The sequence below is a fragment of the Orcinus orca genome, chromosome 11 (genome assembly GCF_937001465.1).
Source record: "Orcinus orca chromosome 11, mOrcOrc1.1, whole genome shotgun sequence".
NCBI classification, from domain to species: domain Eukaryota; kingdom Metazoa; phylum Chordata; class Mammalia; order Artiodactyla; family Delphinidae; genus Orcinus; species Orcinus orca.
The window spans coordinates 15,448,053-15,473,975 of NC_064569.1; the positions used below are offsets into that span (position 1 = coordinate 15,448,053).

General features: G+C 39.5%; 1 protein-coding gene and 1 pseudogene across 33 annotated transcripts in view; one reads left to right on the top strand and one right to left on the bottom strand.

Moving 5' to 3' along the window:
- The window catches only part of PLEKHA5 (pleckstrin homology domain containing A5), a 243,153-nt gene that overhangs the window by 157,766 nt on the left and 59,464 nt on the right, over positions 1-25,923 (top strand). For 15 of the 33 annotated variants that reach the window (XR_004483819.2, XM_049695086.1, XM_033430299.2 and 12 more), the window contains 6 exons: positions 4,328-4,428; positions 7,477-7,592; positions 12,251-12,718; positions 17,765-18,230; positions 22,126-22,209; positions 25,039-25,158. Coding sequence is in view for 29 of the 33 variants with exons in the window: in XM_049695086.1 (XP_049551043.1) it covers positions 4,328-4,428; positions 7,477-7,592; positions 12,251-12,718; positions 17,765-18,230; positions 22,126-22,209; positions 25,039-25,158 (1,355 nt within the window). In the remaining 4 variants the exon portion in view is untranslated. The other 18 variants (XR_004483820.2, XR_004483821.2, XM_049695089.1 and 15 more) reach the window with 9 other exon arrangements.
- LOC125960580 (ubiquitin-like protein 5) lies at positions 20,524-22,105 on the bottom strand (annotated as a pseudogene).

Below are 25,923 nucleotides of genomic sequence, written 5' to 3' on the forward strand. Positions count from 1 at the left end.
GAGAGGAAACTAAGGGCAGCAAGGTCCAATTGCTGGCCTGTCTCCCCAAGCAAGTCTCAAAGCCAGGATCTGCACCCAGACACTTCTCCTAAACACCCAGATCTCGTCTTCTCTCTCTCTCTTTTTTTTTTTTGGCCACGCTGCACAGCTTGTGGGATCTTAGTTCCCCGACCAGGGATCGAACCCTGGCCCACGACAGTGAAAGCGTGGAGCCCTAACCACTGGGCTTAGGGCTCCACGCTTAGGGAATTCCCAATCTCGTCTTCTCTTGTACCCTGAATACAATGGCCCCATTCATTTCTTCCATATGTCTCAAAGCATTTAATATACTAACATACAGAACGTGCTGTCAGAATTTTTTGACAGGTCAGTCTGTGTTTTACGGATATGGGAAATAATTCAGAGAGAGAATAAGAGCTTTGCTGTTTTTTTGCAATAGGATAGCATCCAACACCAGATGGAAGCCCAGGTTCCCACTGTTCTTTACAATATACCAGGCATATCGTGAACACTGTGATAAAGTACTGAAATTGCTCTGTTCTGTAGTCAGTCTATTGATGAAGTTTACCGTGGGACGCAGTTCACTCAACGAATGTTTACTGAGCAGGACCCGCTTCGTTCCAGGTATTTTCAAAATAGCAGTGAAAGAAGGCTTCCATGAAGCTTGTCATCTAGAGAGGTCAGGGAGACAGTAGATAAACTCAGATAAATAAACAAGACCATGGTAAGTGTTTTTAGGAAAATAAGGTCATGATATGAAAAGAAGGGCATGGGGCAAGGGCCTCTATGGACCAGGGCTCCGAGCCGATGTTTTAGGTAGCAAGATCCCAATGACAAGGAGGAGGCAGAGTGAGCAGAGCATTCAGGCCGGGGGGGGGGGGGGGGGGCGGGGGGCAATAGCGCAAAGGCTCTGTGGTAGGAAAGTGTTTGGGATGTTGAAGAAGCAGAAAGAAACCAGTGTACCAAGCAGGGAGGTTAGCAGTAGGGAAAGAGATGGATGGGAGATTGCACCAGTCTTGGATTCTGTTGGAGTTTAGGTTCTGCCCAAGATACCATAAGGAAACAGCTGTGTATTTTTAAGCGTAAGAGTGATATGCTTTTGATTTACATTTCCAAAAGCTCACTCAAGCTGCTGTTAGAGAATGAGTTATAAAGGGGAAGGAAGGAAACAAGAGTTAGCAGTTACTGTGTAGAAATGATGATGGCTTTAGACTAGGGTGGTAACTAACAGGGAGCTTTTTTTTTTTTTGGGGGGGGGTGTGCGGGCCTCTCACTGCTGTGGCCTCTTCCAGTTGTGGAGCACAAGCTCCAGACGCGCAGGCTCAGCGGCCATGGCTCACAGGCCCAGCCGTTCCGCGGCATGTGGGATCTTCCCGGCCCAGGGCACGAACCCACGTCCCCTGCGTCGGCAGGCGGACTCTCAACCACTGCACCACCAGGGAAGTCCCAGGGAGCTCTTTTGATGCACCAGACATCTTATTAGGTGGTAGGATGCAGAAATTAACAATATAAACCCCTCTCCTTATGGAACTCACAGATTAGCAGAAGGAGTCTGAGAAAAAATGTTATAGTATTCAGTTGTGTTGATGAGTGTTGACCAGGCCTGTGCAAGGAAGGGATTAGGAAAGAAGGGTGATCTTGACAAAGGACTTAGCATGTACAAAGCATGAGTGAGCATGACATATTTGTAAAATTTTACATATAGGACTTAAGGAATGAAGGTTATGTCTGAAGACGTAGCAAGAGTAAAGGCTAAAAAGTAGATCAAGGCACAAAAGGCATTTGTTTGTTATTCTAATGAATTTAAACTCCTGTCTTGAATACAAAAAATAGTATCAAGATCAATGTACATTTTAGAAAAATCACCGTAGCACTTGAAGCCAAGAGACCAGTTAGCAAAATATTAAAGTATTCTGGCGAGGAACGATAATGAGTAACAACATTCCGGTCTGTAAGTTACTTACCCAGCTGTGACTGTATGTATTTCTTGTCTTGTTCCCAAACGTCTTTAAAGCGAAAGAAGGAATGGGGGAATCTAAAATGTCACTTGAATCCGCTAAAATGTTGAGATTTTTATGGTTCCTGTCCCAGGTTGTGTTCCTCAGGCAGCGAGCCTTGTGATGGAGATCAGGGTGCAAGAGGCCTACTGGGGAGTGTTCTTGGTATCGGGACCTGGGCCCGGGAACGGAGGGAAGTAGGATAGGGCAGAGGGAGAAGTTAGGCTGCCGTGCAGTCTAAGAAAGGCCTGGCCGACTCTCCGTCCCCAACTAGGAGTTCGTTCTTTCTACAAACATCACTCAGTTCCTACCCTTCGCTTGGCAGTATACGAGGCCCGCTGGGTGATAGAAACTAAGACAGATACCTAGGTAGAGTTAAGACAGTAAAAAAAAATCAGTAAGACAGTTGCCTAGGTAGACAGTTACCTAGGTAGAGAACTATAAAGAAAGCCATGATTAGGAACATTTAAGTGATCTAGCAGGGGACTCTTCGGTTAGTCATTTGACAGATGAAGATATTATATGCCTTCAGTTTTATGTAATAATGGCAGTAGTTACTGAACACTTAGTATGAGCTGAGTGCATTATTGCGTTCATTATGTCTGTTAAATAATTTAACCCTCACAACAAGTTCCTCAGTGGTAAGTCTTGTTTTCCTCAGTTTTGTAGTAGATGAAACTGAGATGCCCAGCATCAGTAACTTGCCCAGGATCTCAGAGCTGCTTGGAATCTGGCCAGGAAACAGTCCATGCTAATCCAGTGAAGTCACCCTGTGCTTATTGATGCTGCATATTCTGAAATAACTTTAGGAAAGTTATTTCCTAAAGTTCCAATTATGCAACATAGAAGAAGGTATTATTTGATAAAAAATGATCTTTTAATAAAGATGACTTCAAGCTGTTTCTGATTATATGCTTTATATAAGCATAAAGTTGGATTTAAAATTAGAATATGACTCAATTATAGAAAATTGTCATGTTCTCTATAATTGATGTCTGCTCTCTGCCTCTTTTTTTTTTACCTTTTAGAATAAATCTGCACTTTTGTTCATTCTTACTTGTATTAGTGAACTGTACCTGAATGAGTACAGTATAGTAAAAGCAAAATTTTGTTCCACTGTTGTGAGAAAAGCTATAGAAATAACCTCTAATGTGACTTTTTTCTTTTGGAAGTTTTACCATATAGTCTAGAAGTGAAGGGAAAATAAATAAAATCCCTCGTTAAGTTTATAATAATAAAAAAACATGGTAAGCATAATAAAAAGAATTATTTCTCATTTATGGTTTTTCTCATTGGGGAGTTCATCAGCCTAATGCACAGCTTTATTGACTTGTCTTTTGGGTCTCTAACAATGTACTATGTATTTCAAGTTTCATAAACATCTCTGCCCCCAGGCAGCAAGTTAATAATGTGAATCTATACTGTGCCGAGATTAATGTTTTATCTTTTTCCTGGGTATATTTTATGTGCTTGCCTTGTAGGCCTGTAATTTATTCCCATAACTTTATTGTATATTGTAGCGACTGATTAAAAACAACCCTTCAAAGATATATGCTTAAAAAGCGTATGATTTTTATAGCATAGTTTACAATAATGTATTTATGTGTATCATCATTTATTCAAAATTTTTTGAGTATCTGCTACTGTTGTTCTAAGTGTCTTCATGGAGTTACATTCCAGTGGAGAAAGAAAGATGATAAATAAAAAACTAAAACATACAGTGTATCAGCAGTAATTGGGGTGGTGGTGAGGGGAGACAGTGGTGGAGTTCCAGAAGGAGAAGAGAGGGCTCTGGGATGGGTCAGGGTGGGAAGCACTTTAAAATAGAGCAGTCAAGGAAGGCTTTATTAATGAGAAATTGAGCCAAGTCTGAAGGATGTGACAAGTGAGCCGTGCATTTGTCCTAGCTTTAAAATGGTTGCACATTTATATCCTACCAGCCATGTGGGTGGATTCCTTTTATAAATTTTCTGTGTCCTCACTTACATGCTAATGTAGTTTCAGTGAATCACATGTCAAAGGGCTTTGTAGCATGCAGTCTATATGCCAAAGAAATGTATGCTGTTTTTCTGTCTAATTGACCTTTTTCTGACATGTGGGCCAATTTCTGATTTGCTTAGGATAGGGAAGCATGTTGAAAGTAAAGCAGTATATATACTCTGCTATTTAATCTTTTCTTTTAAAACCTTACAAAGAACTACCTAAACAATACATGAATTCTTCATTAATATATGAAAATCTTTTGATTTTTTGTCAAAATAAGTTTCAAGAAAATTTATTGTTTCATGAGAACATTTAACAGTCTAATCAGGTGTTCAATTATCTCTTAGATGAGAAAGAAGAGGGTATTCTGGGAAGCATACTGTTGCCTAGTTTTCAGATAGCTATGCTTACCTCCGAGGATCACATCAATCGCAAGTATGCTTTTAAGGTAAGGAAATAATCATACTTTTTTATTCTGCATTTGAATCTTGCACTGATTAAAAAGTGGATATTGACCATGGATTATTACAAAAAGATATTTTAGTAACAGTTATTTTTATATTTAAAACATAATAGTGGTCTTCGGGTCGAGGAGGAGAGTGTCCCTTTAATTAGGCAGTATGTGCTCAAATATTTAGGGGCCAAGGGTCTTTTATGTCTCTGCTTTCAAATGGTTCTAGTTAAAGCAAATATGTTAAAATGCTAATAATTGATGGATATAGCTGTAGGTATCCTGGTGATCGTTGTACTATTCCTGAAGGGTTACTGTATGTTTGAATTTTTTCATAGTAAATTTGGGGGTGGTGTGTTATTTAACATAATACGTGTGCATTCATGATTTTATAGGATATTTACAAAGATATTCTTGGGTCTAAGTACTTCATGAACATCAGATAGTTTTGAGAGAATATTGCAGTTGAAACATTAAATCTATTACTAAATCTAAGCAGACCTGAGCCTCCCTCCCCTAAGTAACAATACCCCCCCATCTCTGCATCTCTGTGATGTGCTGGCTTGTAGAGCACCCTCAAGAGGCCACTTGAACGCTCAGTTGGTTACTTTTGTTTTCAAAGGCCATACTGCATTCTTTGCTTTATGATTATGGCTGAAATAAATTTCAGAAGTCACCTATTTTTTTAAAAATCAGTGTTAAATTAAGAACTCTGAAGGGTTTAAATTTTTCATTTTAAGGAAAAGAGGAAATACAAGGGTAACATATGCTGTTATTTAACAATGAAAATGTTTGCACCATTATAAAATTGATTCAATTTTTAATTCCTGTCCACTTTTAAAGAATACTCAGGACTGCAGCTGATTTACAACTTTTGCCAATTAACGTGTTACATTATTAGCTGTGGAGAAAAGAGAGGGAAAGGCAGGAGTGGTGGGAGGGTGATGGGTGACCTCAAAGAGAATGTAATATCTGAGCAAAGACCAGTGGCTACAAGGGCAGTCGCTACCCATTTCAATAAATGTTATTAACAGTATGAACCAGAGAAATGGAATTAAGTATTTTAAGATGCTATAGCAAACTCTAATACTGATAACTTAAAGTAATAACTTTTTAAAAGTACATTGCCCAACTCTGTGATACTAACACTGTTATTTGGGCACAGGTTTAAATTTTTTTGTTTGCTCATCAACTTGTCAAATGTTTATTGAATTTGTACTAGTCATAGGACATTTTGCTGGTTCTTAAACTCTAAAAAAACATAGATTTTTTAAAAATATATAAATAGAATGTTAAAATAGCAGTAAAAGTGACCATGCGTGTTAAGTATATTGTCTCTGTAATTATTCGGTTTAATCTTGATTGGATTTTATCTGTAACGAGGATAATGATTTCTATTTCAAATTCTCTTCTCTGCCATGTTGTTTTCTCTGAATTTATGAGACACTTTTACTACTAAGTCCGTTGGCACTGATGCTGCTGCTTTCACAGTGGTAAGTAGAAGTTATAGACAATTGTTGAACAAAACTGTGGAACTTAAAGCTAAATCGGGAACTTTGCCCTCATCTTGTAAATATTCCCATTTGACGGATCACAAGCTTGGGTGTGGTGTGTTAGTGTCTTGAGTCCTGGCTACACCTGGGTCCTCTGAGCACCAGCCCAGTGTTCCTTCCGTTGATCACAGATAGGGGCAGTGGTCTTCATCCATTTCTCCAAAACCCCACTCAGCCAGTCCAGTGACTCTTGGTGGTGGTTTTAATCATTTTAACAACTGGTGCCATTTGAGCTGTTTCTTTCACGTGGTTTCCGTAGATAGTGTTACATCCCTTACGTGGTCAAGTGAGATTTGTTGGTTCTGTAAGTTAATTTGCTCACTGTGTTGATTGAATTTATTTATATCCTGATTCTGAAAAAGATTCTGAAGCAGCTAATTTGCCATCGTAAGTAAAGCAGATAGATAGTCAGGATCTCTGAGTGAAGTGTGTGGCTCCAGATTTACTCCTCTCGTCTCTTTAGACTAACTCTGTGCTTAGTGCCCTTCCTTCTGCCTCATTCTATGCTGAAGTAGCTTTTGTTTCTTTTTCCTTGTCCTTCAGTGTCTACCAGGGAGCTGTCACAGGCATTCTTAAATGGAAATTAAGAATGGTTCCCCCCACAGAATTCCCCACCCTGGTCTTTGTTTTCTTTCTTACTTTTTTTTTTCCCCCTTCTTTTTTAAAGAAATTTTATTGAAGTCTAGTTGATTTAACCATGTTGTGTTAATCTGGCTTTGTTTTCTGCTCTGCTGTAGCTACTGCTGCTGTCCATCTTTGCGCTGCAGGCCCAGGGCTAAGCTGAGCACTCAGTGCTTGGACTTGGGTAGCTGTCCCTCAGCAGCGCCTTCTTTGTGTTGTTTTCTGTTTCTCTGGATAGAGGCAGATTGCCACCATAAAGAAAGAAACCTACTTACCAGTTATATAGGCCTCAAACCCAGTGTATTTACATTTTCACTCTGAAACTTGAGAAGAAAAGCTAAAGGGCAGTGCCATTTTGGGTCATTTATAGATCTTTTATGTTTGTGTATAGATGTCTGTAAGGATTAGTCAACATGCTTTAAACAGCAGCACCTTTTAAGGGCTAAAGGAACTGGTAACACAGGAGGGAAATGCTATGATATGTACATTTCAGTGACTTGTGTTGCTGGTTGCTCTGGAACATTCTTGAATAGAGAGATGTGAATTGTAGTAAATGGAAATTGCTAGGGATGTGTGCATGGAACAGGGATGGCCAGCTGCTTCCTTTCTTACCTCTTTCCCCTCCTATACATCTTTTTTTTTTTTTTTTAAGAAAAAGAAAAATGGTAAAGTTAGAAAAAATATGTATGTATTTTTCAATATTGAATTGTATTTTTCTTAAGTCCCTCATTTCTATATCGGTATGTAAGACAAGTCTGCTTTCTTTGAAATTGGATAGTAATGATCTGTGTAGAGAGCCACCGAACTTTCTTTCTTTTTCTTTTACAGATACCATATTTCTATTTAAAATGATCGTGCCATTTTCAATCAGGCAGCCCATCCAAACATGCGGACCTATTATTTCTGCACTGACACAGGAAAGGAAATGGAGTTGTGGATGAAAGCCATGTTAGATGCTGCCCTGGTACAGACAGAACCTGTGAAAAGGTAAAGGCTTGTAGGGAAAATAATGGTGATTTCCACTTACATTTTATTCCATGCCTTGCAAGTATGTCATTATCATAGTACATATCATTTTAGTAGTCATGATATGAAACCACTTCTTCCCCAGAAAGCAAGGATTAATTCATGTTTTATATTAAACTAGTACACCTTTAGTTAGTTTGAAATACCACCTGCATTTTTATTCCACCTTCCCTCTTTATTCATTTTCACCTATCAGTGTACTGAGGTGAATGCAGAATCCTAACATTCCAACTGAACGTTCTTTCTTCTTACAGAATTACGTTTAATTTCCGGTAAGTATATTTTCAATTGCTATCTTAAAAGTACACAAGACAGTGTTTTTTAAGGTTCTGAATCTTAGAAGGGAATTTATATTCATGAAGTTAATTTCATTGTGTTTTTATATTATGTTGGATGTTTTTCAAGTTTAATAAATTAAAATAAATTTTTTTTTTTTTTTTTTTTTTGCGGTATGCGGACCTCTCACTGTTGTGGCCTCTTCCGCTGCAGAGCACAGGCTCTGGACGCGCAGGCTCAGCGGCCATGGCTCACGGGCCCAGCCGCTCCGCGGCATGTGGGATCCTCCCGGACCGGGGCACGAACCCGCGTCCCCTGCACCGGCAGGCGGACTCTCAACCACTGCGCCACCAGGGAAGCCCTAAAATAAAATTTTTTGATGAGTTTCATTTCTTTGGCATTTCTGGGTTAATTCTGATTGTTTTATGATGAATGTCTCCAGAAAATAGTTCATCAAGCATTTAGATTATTTCTAAATATATCTACTTCTTGATGAATTCTACCTTCTTTCTTTTAAAACTCCAGGGCTTAGATTCTTCAGTAATATAAATATGTACTGTTAAAATTGATCTAAGTGTGATTTTTTTCCCCTGCTTTAACATATGAATCATTTTAATATTTGACTATATTCAGAACTAGTGAGGGCTTCCCTGGCGGCGCAGTGGTTGAGAGTCCGCCTGCCGATGCAGGGGACACGGGTTCGTGCCACGGGCCGGGAAGATCCCACATGCCGCGGAGCAGCTGGGCCCATGAGCCATGGCCGCTGAGCCTGCGCGTCCGGAGCCTGTGCTCTGCAACGGGAGAGGCCACAACAGTGAGAGGCCCGTGTACCGCAAAAAAAAAAAAAAGAACTAGTGAGAGGAAATCTCTTTCTAAAATATGTAAATAGCAGCTGAATAATGGGCTTACAACATTTTTGTTATATATTCCTATAATTTGAAGAAAGATCTATGATACAGTTAAATTTTTCTTCCAGTCAGCAACAATTGAGCGCATATCTCATATAAGGAAGATCGCTAACTTGCAAATTTGATCTTTTTGCTCTCTTCTCAGGAAATTATATGATTGTTACATTGTAAATCTCTTTTTTTTTTAAAGTGTACCTGTTAATAAAGTCTTTTGACTGTGTTGGTTAAAAGACTCAAGTTGATGCTATATAAGTAAATTTGTGTTTATTTTTTAAAGTATCTATTCCAAATTAATCACTAGTAATTAGAGCTAGGGAAAAGTATGGAGAAAAAAAGGAAAGAAGGTCCAGGGTTGAACTCTGGGACACCTATTTTTAAGAGTAACCACCTCGGGGCTTCCCTGGTGGCGCAGTGGTTGAGAATCCTCCTGCCAATGCAGGGGACACGGGTTTGAGCCCTGGTCCGGGAAGATCCCACATGCCACGGAGCAACTAAACCCGTGCACCACAACTACTGAAGCCCATGAGCCACAACTACTAAATTCCGCACTCCTAGAGCCCGTGCTTCGCAACAAGAGAAGCCACTGCAGTGAGAAGCCCACACGCTGCAGTGAAGAATAACCCCCGCTCGGCACAACTACTGAGCCTGTGCTTTAGAGCCCGTGCGCCGCAACTACTGAAGCCCACGAGCCACAACTGCTGAAGCCCACGTGCCTAGAGCCCATGCTCCGCAACAAGAGAAGCCACTGCAATGAGAAGCCGGCGCACTGCAACAAAGAGTAGCCCCCGCTCCCTGCAACTAGAGAAAGCCTGTGTGCAGCAACGAAGACCCAATGCAGCCAAAAATTAATTAATTAATTAATTTTTTAAAAAAAAGAGAGAGTAACCACCTCAACCGTATACATTTTCTGGGTTGAGAGCTAATAAAAGGAAAATCTGCTTTTGGAATTCCATGTGTAAAAGCAACCTGAATGGATGTAAAAATGAGGTGATTATGATTGACAGCTAGAGAAAATTTGTAGGTGAAAAAAATTCATTGAAAATCTTAAGATAATATTAACTTAAGAGTAGAATTTTCAGGGAATTGTTTAGAATACAGAAATCAATATAATAATTAAGATATATGATTGCCAGGTAATTTCAGTATTGTGTGTTCACTTATCCCAGAATTTCAACTTCCATTTTCTTGTATTTTCCACTCTAAAAACTAATAATTACTCATAATTTATGGTGATAAAGATGATATTCAATATTTTGTTTTGACTGTGACAACTATTCGTTGATTATGTGCTCACAGCAATTTTTAGCCAGTTGTGTTGATATAATTTGCCCTATTAGCCAGGAATTGTTGAATACCACCTAATGGCCCAACCTGGTGTCAGTCGCCATTATCCTCTAGAAATTATGTCCTTTATTCTACTTCTAGCTCTTAGCATTTTTATTCTGCCTTGGTAGTCTTAATCATTCAATATGAAGGTACCTAATTACTATGCTATTTCATTTCATAAGATGGGGAGATTTTGTTTACTTGGTTTTAAGGTATTGGGCTCTTTTTCCCGTGTGGCCAGAATACTTACAAATGTTTATCACGGCATATCACCTAAGAGATAGAACATCCAGTTTTTAACTAGATAGTTCATTTCTTCTAAATTTATAAAGTATTTAACCTATGAATTACAGTGTCATTTTCCCCGAGTGTGCAGAACCTTGATGGCATTAAAAAATCTAAGCATAATATACATTCTCTGAATAATTTCCATCTCTGGGCCCATTATTTTCATTTTCTATATTTGCATGTATTTTCTGCAGTAACTTAAATGTCACTTTTTAAAATTGGATCACAAGTTTTACATTATTTATGTTATCTTAGCATACATTTCTGAATCAGTTTTAGTTCCACTTAGAGAAAAGTCAGCATGTGTCTTTTTTGATTACATCTCTTAAATCTCTGAGAAAAAAATTGAGGAAAAACTCATTGCAGTTCTAATTTAAAATAATAGCTTTTGGTAGACAAGAGGTAACTGGTTTTAAAAAACCTTTTCAGATATTTGGTATTCAATGTTAAAAAATCCTCCCCACCCCTGAATTTAGCACGGATAAATGTGCTTTTAGTATAGATCTTCTCTGACTCTTATCTTTCAAGGGAAAGAAGCTCTATAGCATATCTTAGTAAACTTTAACAGTGTCTGATATTCCTTCCAACCTGGAAGCTATGAGTTTTATCTAACATAAATATATGGATAGTCCATAACTCCAAAGAAAATAGTCACATTTCCTTTTATTTTTTCTCACTGATTGTATTCCTAACGAGCTATCTCTGTATAGCTGTATAGGATATGTATAGATTATGTATTTTCTACACATCACTGAAACTGGCAGCAATAGCACACTGAGGATCCAATAGGAGCATTATTATGTATTGAAATGTGCAAGGTTGGCCAGTTCCCGAGAGGGGCCTCCCTGGTGTGGTATGATCTTGGCAATTTCATGCAGGTTCAGACACTCAGCTTGGTCTTGTCAGATCCTGGAAGTGATTGGTCTCAGGGAAGCTGATTCTCATCAACAAGACCCAGATACAGCAGCTGGCATGGTGAGCAGTAAAACTGCCCAGTGGCCCAGGCACATACTGCTGAGCAGCCCATTCTTCCTGCGGTGATGTGGACACGAGATGCCAGATTCGAATCCACAATTGCTTGATGAGATGGAATGGTAGCGGTAATAGAGTCCGTGGCAGCCACTGACTTACTCATCTAGTCCTCACAACAATCTTGTCTCCTTGGTGCTACAATTTTCCCCATTCACCACAGGGAAGATTGAGGCTTGGTCAGTTTCTGCACCTTGCCCAAAACGCAGCTCGTAAGAGGTAGAGCTGTCAGCTGAGCACATGCAGTCTGGCTCCAAGAGCTCTTAACCTGAAACTCAGGTCCTCTTGAACATAGACACAGAGAGTTAATCAGTCATAGGGTTCAGATCTTTGATAGCATCAGAATGTAATTTCCGTTGCCACAAACCAGAGTCATGTTTGTCTCCTGGTGAGTTAACCCTCCTGGCTGGAAACCATGTTATTTCAAATGACTAGTTACTGTGGTCTTTTAAGTGTGGATTTTTGTGGTTTCACTGTCAAAGGGCAATCTTATTTGCTTTCTTTCCAGATTTTTAATGGTGGGGACACTCATCACTTTTTTTCCTCTAGTGCTTTATACGCTGTATATTTTAGGTTTAATTTTTTTTCCTCTTTCTGTTTATACATTCTGGTTTCGTACTTGAGTTTTCATACTACAATACTGGGGATTTGTGCAGACTTCTCTGTGACCATTTCGGGGTTTTTTTTTTTGGTAAAGTCGAAGGTAATTTTATGTTTTTCCTAGATTGAATCCCAGAAATAACATGTGCATTACTTCATCTGATTTACTCTGGCTTTCTTCTCTGATTTCAGAGTGGATAAGATTACATCTGAGAATGCACCAACTAAAGAAATCAATAACTTTCCCAACCATAGAGTGCTAATTAAACCAGAGGTCCAAAATAACCAGAAAAACAAGGAAATGAGCAAAAATGAAGAAAAAAAGGCATTAGAAGCTGAAAGATATGGATTTCAGAAGGATGGCCAAGATAGACCTTTAACAAAAATTAGTAGTGTAAAATTGAATTCTCTGTCGTCTGAATATGAGAGCGGGTCAACGTGCCCGGGTCAGACTGGACACTACAGGCCAGTCAATGTGAATAGTTCAGAGAACAAAACGGTCAATGTTAGCCTGGCAGACCTTAGAGGTGGAAGTCACCCAAATACAGGGCCCTTACACACAGAGGCTGATCGAGTCATACAGAGAACGAATTCAATGCAACAGCTGGAACAGTGGATTAAAATCCAGAAGGGGAGAGGTCATGAAGAAGAAACCAGGGGGTAAGTGTCTTGTTATGTTCACAAGAAACCTTGTGAACCCAGGTTTCTTTCCTGTTATGTTGGTGGGAGACTGATTTCTGAGATACCAATTCAAAGTATTGAGTTCAAATTGCGTTTGAGATATTACAGCTTCATTACTCATCTTTTTTTGATGGTAATCAGATATCAGCGTTTTTTCTCTGCCTCTCAGTGTTCTGTCACCCAACTTTACTAATAGCAAGGAGTCATCCTCCCTGGCCCAGCACAAGAGAAGGCATAGGCTGTGGGTACAGATCATGTTTGTTTGGGATGAGGAAAGTCGCAAGACCTAGCCTCACCCCTCTACATGCACACGTGCGTGCACGCGTACGCACACGCGCGCGCGCGCGCACACACACACACACACACACAGTGAGAACTTGTCTTCACTCTCCCCACCGCCCTGCTGTTTTCCACTAGTAGCTTCTGCAGCTTGATGTAATACAAAGCTCTCCTGAGACATGTAACGTGGAGACCAGAAAGGCTTAGGCTCTCTAGTTATCAGTCTCATTCCTTGGCTTTCTTAAGCTCATCATGCACATGGCTAAGTATTATATTTATTCATCTAAGCATTTATTCATTCATGTACACATTTGTTCTTTCATATACTTACAGTATAACTACTCTATGGTAATCATGGGGCCAGAAAGTGAAATACTGAAAAGATATAGTCCAGATTTCTCACAAAGGTTCTTAGTCCAGTAGAGGAGAAAGTTAAACAAACAGGTACAGTATATGGTGATAAATACAGTGATGGAAGAACAGGATGCTGTAAGAAGATGTTTCAGGGACAACCAACACAACCTAAGTGTTCAGGAAAACCTCTTTGGAGGAAGTGAAATATGGGGCAAGATATGAAGGATGGTATGCTTATCTTGGTTTACATATGCAGAACTGATAGAGCTGGGAAAGGACTCCGAAGACATGAGTCTGGCTTAGGCACAACTGCTGTGATGATGGATGGGAAGTGAGGCTGGAGAGAGAAGCCAGAGGAGATGTATGCAGATCGGTGTTTCAGCAGTATCATCCCTGCTGCAGAATCTGGAGAATGAATTGGAGAAAGTTCAGAAACTATTGGCATGAGTGAAATGAGGAGAGGAAGGGGATGTATTCACGATATAATTGACAAGGCTAGTTGGGTGCTTGGATGTGCTTGATCGCAAACTGGTCTCACTCAAGTCTAATTTGAGCGGCTGGGGGAAATCAAGAATGACGCCCTGCTTTTTGGTCTGGTCATCAGGCGTTGTCCGGTGCCTTTCACTGCATAGAGAAGGTTTGGGAAGAGAGAAGGTAATGAGTGATTGGACAGGTTGGATCTGAGGTGCCTGCAGTCTGTATCTCCAGAGAGAGATCTGGGCTTGAATAAGATTTGGGGTGTCATCATTATATCAGATATGCTTAAAGGTAAGGATGAAAATCAGAAAGAACATTAACATTTAAAGGGAAAAAAAAGGATGGTGGGCCTGCAGAGGAGACCGAAAATAAGGGCTAGAGGAAACGGAGGAAAAGCAGGTGATTGTGGATGAGAAAAAATGTTGTGTTGTGTTGTTAGGTGGGAAGCTGGTGATGCAAGATTTATAACGTACTTTAATGAACTAACATAGTAAAATTAACTGAAGACTTACTGTAACTCTTACCTCTCGATAGTAGGAAACCAGAAAACAACGAGTTACTAATGTTTTGGTTAAAAGGAGATGAACTTTTGTAATAGTGGAATGTCCTTCCGGTCTGGGTGGCTGTCTGCCAGTCTCTTCTCTCAGGAGTGCAGCTCAGCCAGGGCTGCAAAACCCGACTCCCGTGATTCAGTTGCTCACTTCCGTTTTCTTCTCCTCCACCCTTGGTGCTCACTTTTCTAATTTTCTCAAGGGACAAATTGTGAGAAACAGTTGCTGTTTCAAAAATAAAATTTGATTAGAAGAAAAGCCAGAGGTAGTTCTGGGCGGTGGTGGGGGAAGAAAGGATGTTTTAAAGTACTTATAAAGGATGTTTGAAAGTACTTACTTATAAAGGTAATTGTTTTCAGGGAAACAATAATAAAAATCCCAGCCAGAAGATTTGCTGCATCTCTACCCAGCAAATTAAATCTCACTTCTCAATAGAAGCACTTTTCCTCAAATAAAATCATACTTTCTTAAGGTTGAATGGGTATAGTTAAAGGGGTTCAGTATCTGGAAGTTAATTTTTTTTTAATTGTTGAGCATAAGTATTAGTTTTCAAGCACTTGTTAAAGCCCTTGGTTGAGTATAATTAACACACATAAAGGCTCTTTATTTTGACTGCAGACCTTCAGCAGCTTCTGAAGGCTAGTCTTAGGTTATTTTGAGCTAAAGTTTTCTCCACGTTGCTCCTCCAGCTTCAGCTTCACTGACTGGAGTCCAGTTTGGATCACTGAAATAGATCATCTACATTATCATATGAACTTCGTGCTTAAGAAACAGTTGCGAGGTTTTATAATGAAATAATTTTTATTGGTGGGAAGAAGCATGATAGTAATACATAGTATGATTGGTTTTGTGAAACTTTATGAAAGGCTGGCTTTTATTCCTAAAGTTCTGATAGAAAGAATAGAGGTTTAATATGTAGTCATACAGTAGATGCCTGCATCTGTGAGCAGAGCCTGAAAGTTTCTTTGTGAGTAGCGGGCACCGTTCAGATGCCGGGAGCCTAAGCCATTGTTCCGCGTGGCAGAATCACAGGTCAGGGTTTTCATGGTGTTTGACAGGCAACTGCTGATGAATGGAGCACTAAACCTGATGAAGGCACTTACAAAGTTCGTTTCTTAAGCTTTCACTTAAAAGTAAATCACACTTTGCTTAATTTGAATTTCTTTGGGGAAAACCACTGAAGGAGAATGTAGTTTTTTTTTTAAAAAAGAGGTCTCAAAATGGTAGAAAGTATATGGGATAAAAATAAATGTACTTGATGACAACCAGATTTTCCATTAAAATTCTCCAAAAGGAGTTCGAAAGATGGCAGAAGAGCCTTTTATACTCTGTGATCCCTAATTAGCCGAACTTGGTAGGAAAATAGCCTGTTGTTAATGATCACATGATAAGTGTTCAACTTCAATATCCATCTCTGCCACAGGTTCCAGCTCACGTGTTATGAATGCTTGGGTTTCGTGTGATCAGATTTTCTGAACTGGAATTTAAACATTAGTCCACAGGCAGTTTTTCATGTATTTTAGATCGAAAATGTGTGTCCCCTCTTTATGTGATTATATATGATCTTTTTACAGATTTCCAAATAGGGCATAAAGTTAATGTTATTTATGTTCTCAGTATATGCTTCTATGATATAGTTCTGTGCCTAGTCCAGAGCTTCTTGCACAGCAAGGTCTCTATAATATTTCTTGAGTTTATGAATGGCCAAATAAACCAAGGTATATTGGAGTACGTTGCTTGAGTGCTAGGGCAGAATTTCTTGGATGGAATCATCTTCTCCCTGTCTGACACGCTTCCTAAGCATGTAGCTGTGGGGTTGCCAGCTCTGGACTTTTTCCAGTTTCTGGCTTAACGGAGAAGGTAGGAATAGGAAGGGAGACCAAGCAGGGGAAAATTAGGAAATGTACGTGAAGAGAAAGCAGCAAAAAATTAAACTCTTTCTACTGCTTATATCAGAGCATTATTGGGTACTTGTCTCCCTCACTTCAGCCCAAAAGTCATCAGATGGTTGGCCCCTGTGTAGTGGTTCTTGGGATGGAGGTATGGGAGGGAGGGTGACGGGGATAAATTTTGAGCAAGCCTGTTTTAAATCAAGACATTGAAAAGCTGAGGGATGATCAGCGTGATGAAGGAAATTCAATTCAGGGGAATGGTTGAAGAAATTGGAAGTATTTCAAGTACAATATAAGACATGGGATTTTAGAGTTGTAAGACCACTCTGTGATCAAATCATCTTCTAGATGAGAAAGCCGAATCCCAAAACGTTTCAGTTGGCCAGATATCAGTAGCATGTGAAGGACTCTAGCACTTTTAAGATTATGCCCTTCCTTATTTAGGGGTATCTTTTTATCTTTAAGTATATCATTGCAATAGAATAGTAAAGTTTTTTTAAAAATAATTTTCATACTTTTGGCACAAATTTTAAAACAGAAAGTTGATAACCCCAAGTATTAAAAGGAGTATGATCTCTCGGTCTTCGCCACACACACACTTGAACATTCTCTCAGTCCCAGAGGTGTAACTTTTCTAAGGTCTCCGCACTTAGTGCGAAAGCAAGAATGAAAGCTTGGCCCTCCTGGTTTTTGATCAACTGCTTTTTCCCACTTGACTAATAATGAAGTTCACTAATATTAAAACATTGTAAAATTCCGGAGGTTTGCAGTTTTGTATCTGAAATATTATACTGGAAGTATTTTGTCTTTAAATAATTAAATTTTGAGCTTTGGCTTCAAGTCATTTTTATTTCTCAAATTAAGAAAAGTTATCAAGGGAAATTATTCCTTCAAGCCACAAATGTACTGATTAATGTACTTCTTCCCATAAACAGTCATGCTCTCAGAAGGCCATGGTACAGTAGAGCATCACCACCTGCAGTCCTTCATTTCCTGTCTTCACACTCTTAGGCACAACTCAAAAACTCTAGTGTTCCATCCACACGCAGAAACCCTATTTAACTATTCTGGTGAGATGTGTGAAGATGAGATTCTAGGAGTTTATTTATATAAAAACAAATAAGATATGAGGACAGACTTGAGATGAGATCTTGAACATTCTTATTTCTGAAAAAAGTTTAATACTCTTCTTTCTTGCAGTAAAACTGTACCTTGTGTGGAACTAATAGTCTTTTATGTGAGTGACATTGATGCTGTTCACTTAATATATTAAATCCATTGAACTGAATTTCATAAAAAGATTAAAATCTGTTCATTAATCACTTGTACCCTGTATAATACTTTGGTCTTTAAAAAAAATAAGTCCTAAGTATATATTTTACCTACCAAGAGGAAAAAAAATTTTACTCTAATTTAGAATCTGGGAAACAACTCTCCTTCATTTTTACTTTCCAATTGTTCTTTTATTTCAGAGTAATCTCTTACCAAACATTACCAAGAAATATGCCAAGCCACAGAACCCATATCGTGGCCCGCTACCCTGAAGGCTATAGAACACTCCCAAGAAACAGCAAGACCCGGCCGGAAAGTATCTGCAGCGTAACTCCTTCCGTTCACGACAAGACAGCTGGGCCTGCTGCCGAAGAGAAGCGGAGATCCATGAGAGATGACACCATGTGGCAGCTTTATGAGTGGCAGCAGCGTCAGTTTTATAACAAGCAGGGCACCCTCCCTCGCCATGGCACCCTGACCAGTCCTAAAACCATGGTTAATATTTCTGACCAGACAATGCACTCCATCCCCACATCACCGTCCCACGGCTCCATAGCTGCTTATCAGGGCTACTCCCCTCAGCGAACCTACAGATCAGAAGTGTCTTCTCCAATTCAGAGGGGGGATGTGACGATAGACCGCAGGCACCGGGCCCATCACCCCAAGGTAAGATGTCTGTTCATCCAGGCTTCACTGCTCCTCCAAGGATGCTGTGTTTTACTTCTAGTGCACGTCTCTCTTTCTCTGAATGGGAGAGACAAGAACATGGGGAGGAGGTAGGCAAGGCCAGCTCTTTTTTTGTTTTAAAAATTAAGGAAGAGTATTCTGCAGTGTCAGAATCTCATGTAGAAAACCTAAGCTTGCAATGCTTCATCCCTCAGGAGCAGCTCTTTGGAACAGATGCATTATGTATTCTTCCCTGCTTGATAGCATGTCTCATCAGCTTTCTCTGTAGGGTAAGACCACACATATTTTGATTGGCCCTTCATACACTCAAATGCTACGCCCACCCTCTTCTAGCATCTCTGCAGTCTTGTGTCAGGCCCTTCATGTTCTTTGCTAAGATAAAAGTGCTAACCTCAGGACTTTCCTGGTGGCGCAGTGGTTAAGAATCTGCCTGCCAGTGCAGGCGACCCAGGTTCCAGCCCTGGTCGAGGAAGATCCCACATGCTGCGGAGCAACTAAGCCCGTGCGCCACAGCTACTGCGCTCTAGAGCCCGCCAGCCACACTGCTGAGACTGCGTGCTGCAACTACTGAAGCCCGTGCACCTAGAACCTGTGCTCTGCAACAAGAGAAGCCTGCGCACCGCAACGAATGGTAGCCCCCGCTTGCTGCAACTAGAGAAAAGCCCGCGTGAACGAAGACCCAACACAGCCAAAAATGAAATAGATAAATTAATTAATTTTTTTTTAAAAAAAGTGCTAACCATATCTTCTAACCAGCGGAAGATATGGCATATTGAAATACTCCTCAGGTGCCCAATTGCATATTAAAGTAACAATGCTTACTGATATATATACTTTTTTTTGCTCAGCGGCCATGGCTCACGGGCCCAGCCGCTCTGCAGCATGTGGGATCTTCCCGGACCGGGGCACAAACCCGCGTCCCCTGCATCGGCAGGCGGACTCTCAACCACTGCGCCACCAGGGAAGCCCACTTTTTTTTGGTCCATGCCTCGTGGCTTGTGGGATTTTAGTTCCCTGACCAGGGATCAAACCCATGCCCTCATCAGTGAAAACAAGGAGTCCTAACCACTGGACTGCCAGGGAATTCTCGACATATACTTTTAAAAAAATTAAGTTATAGAGATCATGCTTTAACTTGCACCTTAAGTTGGTATAAGCCTTGCTTAGTAGAGTTTTTGAAGTGAATTCGAGTGCTTTGCATCAATCAGCTTTTCATAATGCTGAAGCAGTTGTTTTGATCAGTCACCCTATGTGTGCAGCTGGGTCTCTAATGTCTGTCCTAAAGCGAAAAGGAATTTTCCTGTCACTTTCTTTTTAATTCTAAAGAACACCTTGCTTTATTCCATTTTGAAAAGCACCTTTTCTTATCCTTGCGATGGGCTGACTCCTTCAGTTACATCATTGCATAAAGCATTTGCTTGATTTTTCCATAAATAAGCATCAGATAGAGATTAATAAGTCAATCAGGAATTTTCTTCTGGAGGAAGCTTTAGTTTGTCTCACCAAAAGAAGCTCACTTTGAACTCTGCTGTAGCAAAGGTCAATATTTTGTCACTTCGTACATCCAAAGACTAATAAAAATAGTAACAGTATTCAAGAGAAATCTGATCTAATACAAATTGTCAGTGCATGGTTGATGAGTGTTTTCATGGCCAAAATTCATCATCTCTTACCACAGCAGGTAAGAGATGCGTGTGTGCTCTCTAGCCAGTTTTCCCAGTCAACTAAACATCTCCTCCTCCCGAAAAACTTCTCCAACATTGCCAGTTTTTCTTTCAAACTGTCCCATCATCTTCCTTGATGTGATCAGTGGTTCTCAAAGTAGGGTTCATGGACCCTTAGGGAGTACCTGGGGGGGTACCTGAGGGTCCCCATGACCCTTTCAGGGAGCCTGTAAGTAAGCTCAGAATTATTTTTATAATAATAATAAGGCATTATTCATTGTGTTACCATTTTCTAATAGTGCGAAAGCAACAGTGGGTGAAAGTACTAGCACCTTAGCCTAAGTCAAGGGAATGGCTCAGACTATACTAGTGGTCATTGTAATGCTTCACTGCTGCCACAGACTTGCCTTAAAAATAAATCCCTTTGATGAAACAGTAAAAGATAATTTTATTCAATCTTGACTTTTCATTCCATAGCATTTTAATATTCTGTGTGATGAAATGGGAAATGTACTTAAAGCATTTCTCTTTGCATACCAAAGTGCTAATAGTTGTCTCAGGGAAAAACACTTGAGTGGTTATTTGAGTTGCCAGCAGAACTAGCTCCGTTTTTGTTTTTGTTTTTGTTTTTCAGCCTCTAAGTTTTTATTAACATGAGTTTTCAAAAATAAGCATCCAGGGACTTCCCTGGTGGTGCAGTGGATATGACTATGCACTCCTAGTACAGGGGGCCTGGGTTCGATCCCTGTTCAGGGAACTAGATCCCACATGCATGCCACAACTAAGAGCCCGCCTGCTGCAACTAAGGAGCCTGCGAGCCTCAACTAAGACCCGGCACAACCAAGTAAATAAAATAAATAAGTATTTAAAAAAAAAAAACAACAAACAAGCATCCATACTAGTGTTGTGGGATGAGGGTGGGAGAAGAAATTCTGCTGTATTGGTAATAAAGCTCCAGGTTCATCCTGTCATGGATCTCATAGTCCCCCAGAGACACGTGGTCCTTAAAAATCATGTACCACTTCTTCAAAACAATCTTGTTCCAATGGGTGCCAGTTTGGGCTGCAGTCAGCTTCTAAGGTCCCCGATGGTGTCATCAGTATTGCATTTAACTCGGACCTTCGTCCCTAGACGGTCGTTGCAGACAACCTCGATCATCCTGGCTGGAACTCGAATCACCCAGAACCGTCTGATGCCACAACCTTCTCACTCTAGTGCAGAGCCCAGGCCTTTTTTTTTTCTTCTTTCTTTCTTTCTTCTTCTTCTTTTTTCTTTTTAATTAAACACCATTTTTACTTGAAAGAACGAATGACAAACTATAGTTGTTCAGACTTGGTATTTGACAGACACTTCCTCAGAGTGAAACGTTAGCCTGTCACTTCAAGGAAAGCAACCCACAGTACCTGTCACTGACCACAACATTTGAGCTTTCAAGCAAAACTCAGAATTTTGGAAATCTTGTATCTGCCTCTGTGAGCTTGACAGCTCTCTGGTGCTTAAAGGTCAATGATGGTATTAACAGATAGGCGCTACTGATCTTGTAGACTAACATGTGCCAGCATCTGGAACATCTGCATAACCCACTGAGCCAGTGTTTGCCGCATGGCCAGTGTTTGATGTCTCAAAATCATGGATGGGTAAAAGATTCCTTTAAAGTGCAAATAGACCAATGAATGGATGTCAGTGTGACAGAGTACAAAAAGTTCATTGATACGGTTTCAGACACCACTTTGCAACTAACCTTTAAGAAAGTACCACTTTTTGACCTTTAGTGCAGTATCAAAGAACATCTGCAAATATCCAAAAAAGCTATTCAAGTTCTCTTCCCTTTTCCAATTACATATATCGAAGGTGGCTTTTCTTCATGTACTTCCCCTAAAAGAGATGATCACAACAGATCGAATACAGAGGCAGATATGAAAATCCAGCCAGACATTAAAGAGATTTGCAAAACTGTAAAATAATGCCACTCTTGTTGCTAAAATCTCCTTTTTAAGGATGTAAAGGGCTCCTGAGACCAATAAGTTTGAGAACCACTGAGCCATACTGTATGGAATTACTCTGTTCATCAGTGTCTGTATTTTAGTCCTGAAGTTTTAGTATCTGTCTTCTTTCATAAGCACCAATAGCAATTTTAAATGGCATTTTATAATATAATTTTCATCACTGACATTGACCACAGAATTTATACTGTGCCTTCATCTTCCTAGCACGTGTATGTGCCTGACAGGAGGTCAATGCCAGCTGGCCTAACCTTACAGTCCGTTAGCCCCCAGAGCCTCCAAGGCAAAACGGTGAGTACGATATCTTTATTTACCATATCATGTTTTATTTATGTGCTACCCATGATAGCACACATCTGACATAGCTTTTAAGTTTGAGTTTTCAGAGAGGTGCCTCCCAGAGAAAAACCATTACTAGTTTTGTGGAACAGACGCTCGTCAGTAGGATTTGGAATCATGTCGCCATTTCAGTGTCTTCCTGATACCTTTCCCTGAACGTCTGACTGCCTAAATACAAGATTCTGTTTTCCAGAATCTTTATAACCTGGGAGGGTGTCTTTGCTTTATAACCTGGGAGGGTTTCTTTACTTCATTGAATGTTAATATCCTCTTCCTTAAAACGGAAGTTGGAGTAGTTCCTTAGGGAAACAAATCCAGCAAGCAACTCTGTGTCTATAGTCAAACCACAGGCCTGTCAAGTTTCTCCTGTGGATTTTTATATAGATTAACTACCTTAGAGCAGAAAAGAAACCGATTTACATATTTATGCAGAGAAAGAGAGACTGTTAGAAATACTAAGTTCAAGCAAGTACTTACCTTTATCATTTCATAGTCAGTGTTATTCCTGTTCACATTGGAAAGGAGTTATGTTACCAGGACACTATTACTCTTCAAATTAAAGAGAAAAGGTGACTTTTCATCACTTCATTTTATTTTAATGGCATTCTTTTATCAGGGGAACTATGCTTTCATATTAGTAGGTAGTCTTAATTTCTGTAAAGATGTGATTTGAGGACCATATAATTGTTCATTATTTAAAATCCTCTTCCTGCAGTAATCAAAACAAGTTTATCTTCTATGTATTTTTCAAACATTGTTTTATTTCATCTCTTACATGCTTAGATATGAGGCAGATTTCTTGGCTTTAAACTGCTTGTGGTTTACTTATTAAAGGCGATAGATATTGCTTGACTATAACTAAAAATTCTTAACTGTTGGAAATTTTAAACATTAGATCGTTGATCTGGCAAACAGACCTTAATCATAAGATAATGCTAAGTATCATATTATGAAAGTTTCTCTTCTACCTTGCTCCCTCTAGTGGATATTTAGGACAAAATTTATTTACCACCTCCTCCTTTTGGAGGAATCAATTGTGCCTCTTTTTATTTTGCCACAAATTTAAACATCTAGCAAACTTATTGTAATCTTTCATGCTTTTGAAAATCTCTTTAACTCCATAAGTAATAAAGAATTTTAAGGTTTCTTCTTTTAGTATTTCTGTCACATATCCCTCTGGGTCTTAGGCTATCTAATCCCTTACCCCACTCTCCTTTCTCTCTGGCAAGACCTCTAGAGCTTGATATGACGACATAAGATATGGACTGTCTCACAGTCATGAGGTCACAAGATGTGGTTGGCCTCAGAGCAAAAGCATCTCTTCTTTTCCTGTTAAGAAGTTTCTTCTTTAAGTCACACATGCACACACATTCTTTTGACTGTTAAGAAGCTATTGTCTCCTCTATGTGGATACTCAGAGAATCCAATAGTAACTATGGTTTACTTCTGACATTTTTTCCTCTTGAAGGCAATAACCTTTAATGTAACTTCAAGTAACAGTTAAAATTGATTTATAACAGATACAGACTACTATACATAAAACAGATAAGTAACAAGGATTTACTGTATAACACAGGAAACTATTCAATATCTTGTAATAACCTATATAGGAAAATAATCTAAAAAAATATATATATATATGTAACTGAATCACTTTGCCATACACCTGCAACTAACATAAAAATCAACTATACTTCCATTTTCTAAAAAATGATTTGTGACCCTAAAATTTTTTTTTTTATGGAAAGTAAAGAGCAACAGCAAATGAACAGAACAGAAGAGAGCTAAGTGTAACGCTGTGCTGTCGGCAAAACAGGTCAATCTCGGAAACGCTTTTTGGCTCGGAAGTTTTAAGAGCACAGCTGTAGCTCTTAAGTGAACAGAGTCTCCCTGTGGTCTCTGTGCAGTTTTTAATCATAACAAAGCTCAGTCAAACACCGAATGATATTTTATGGCCTGTAAGACTGCCAATGACCATACTTTACTGCATTTCTAACGAAAAAAAATATATCGGATTGGCCTGTTAAGGAATTGTATCTACCTTTGAAAGTTTATTCCCCTCAGAGATCAGAGTAACCAATCAGGAACCAAAAGGTTCTCTGCTCTCCGCCAAGGGTGGAAGGAGGGTTTATGCGCACATGGAAACTTTCTGTGTGTAGTAAATACATTTTTTTCTTCCTTAAAAATAAAAACTGGTCTTTTGGTCAATATAAAATGTCCTGTGAAAACACTAACAGTGACATTTAAAAATATAACTGGGAAGCAGTTAATAGATCTCAGGTACTGACTGAGCTTAATGATGTGAAGATGTCATCCAAGTTTTACATGAATTTTAATTCTTTTGTTTACCTTCTGTTCTCTAAGATAGAGTGTTGGGCATGCAGGTATTGTTCTATTGCTATAAAAGTCTTAGGTGTCATTTTTAAACACCTCATTAAAATGTATTTTAATAATAGCTCTCATGTACAAACCTTTATAATGGTGGGGGGTTTTTTGGCATTGCACTTCTTTATACTTAAGATTTAAATTTTCTCTCATGAGTTCTGAGAAAATGCCTTAATAGACTGTTGTTTTGCTGTATCTTACCAAGTAATACTGTTCCTTCTATTTCTCTAGATATCTATGCATTTATGTATGACCTATCATCATAGTGCCTAGGCACTATGTTTGATGTCAACCATAAGAGGATACTTGCCAAGAAATCTTGGTTTAATATCTGTCACTTAAGACCACAATTAATCTGTTTTCCACTGTTTGGATTCTTAAATTGTACTCCTTCAGCCAGAGGAGCTTACGCTGCTGCTTATAAAGCTGAGACGGCAGCAAGCGGAACTGAGTAGTATCCGGGAGCACACGTTAGCACAGCTCATGCAGCTAAAGCTCGAGGCGCACAGCCCAAAGGTCAGCTATGGAGAGATGTGTCTGTGTGTCTGCTCTTGTCACTCACGCTGAGCCATTCATTATTAATCGGTTTGATCAGCGTCATTCCCGTGAGCATGAGCCCATCCCACCACTGCGGCGACGACATCGGGATCTCCTATTGACCCTTTGAGAATTCCCTTGGTTATACGTTATTAAAGGAAAACGTGGGTCGGCTGCATTTCTTCGTAGCCTTCCACCCACCCACTCACCCACCAACTCTTGGTTGTGAGGGAGGAAATGCATGCAGACTTCAGAATACTATTGTCATTCCTCAAACACTAACTTCCACCTCCGGTAAAACAGGTATTGAAGAGTCCCGTCGTTTCCCATAAAGTAATAAGTTGAGAAGTGATAAGCGTTTTAATAGTACTGCCTTTTAAATGTCAAAGATTGATTTCGTGTGTTCTTGATCTTTAAAATGAACACACGTAAACATTTCTCAAAGGGTTTAATAGCCTCTGGTTATATGAGAAACATCCAAAGAAGTAGTAACATATTGCAGAAAAGAATTAGCATGTAAAGCTTCTAACCTTGAGTCTGCTAAAGCCATTTGAAGGATTTTTCTGCTTAATGTTTCAGCTTATATGCATGTCTACTTAATTTCTTACAAAACTAAGTGTAATTTATAATCATTGAATGCATCATCTGTGCCGTTTACAGGGGAGCATGTGTGTGGAAGTCGTTGTGTGCTGTGGTATGATATAGGTTGTGACAAACTACCTGTTTTCCCTGTTTCAAAATTGA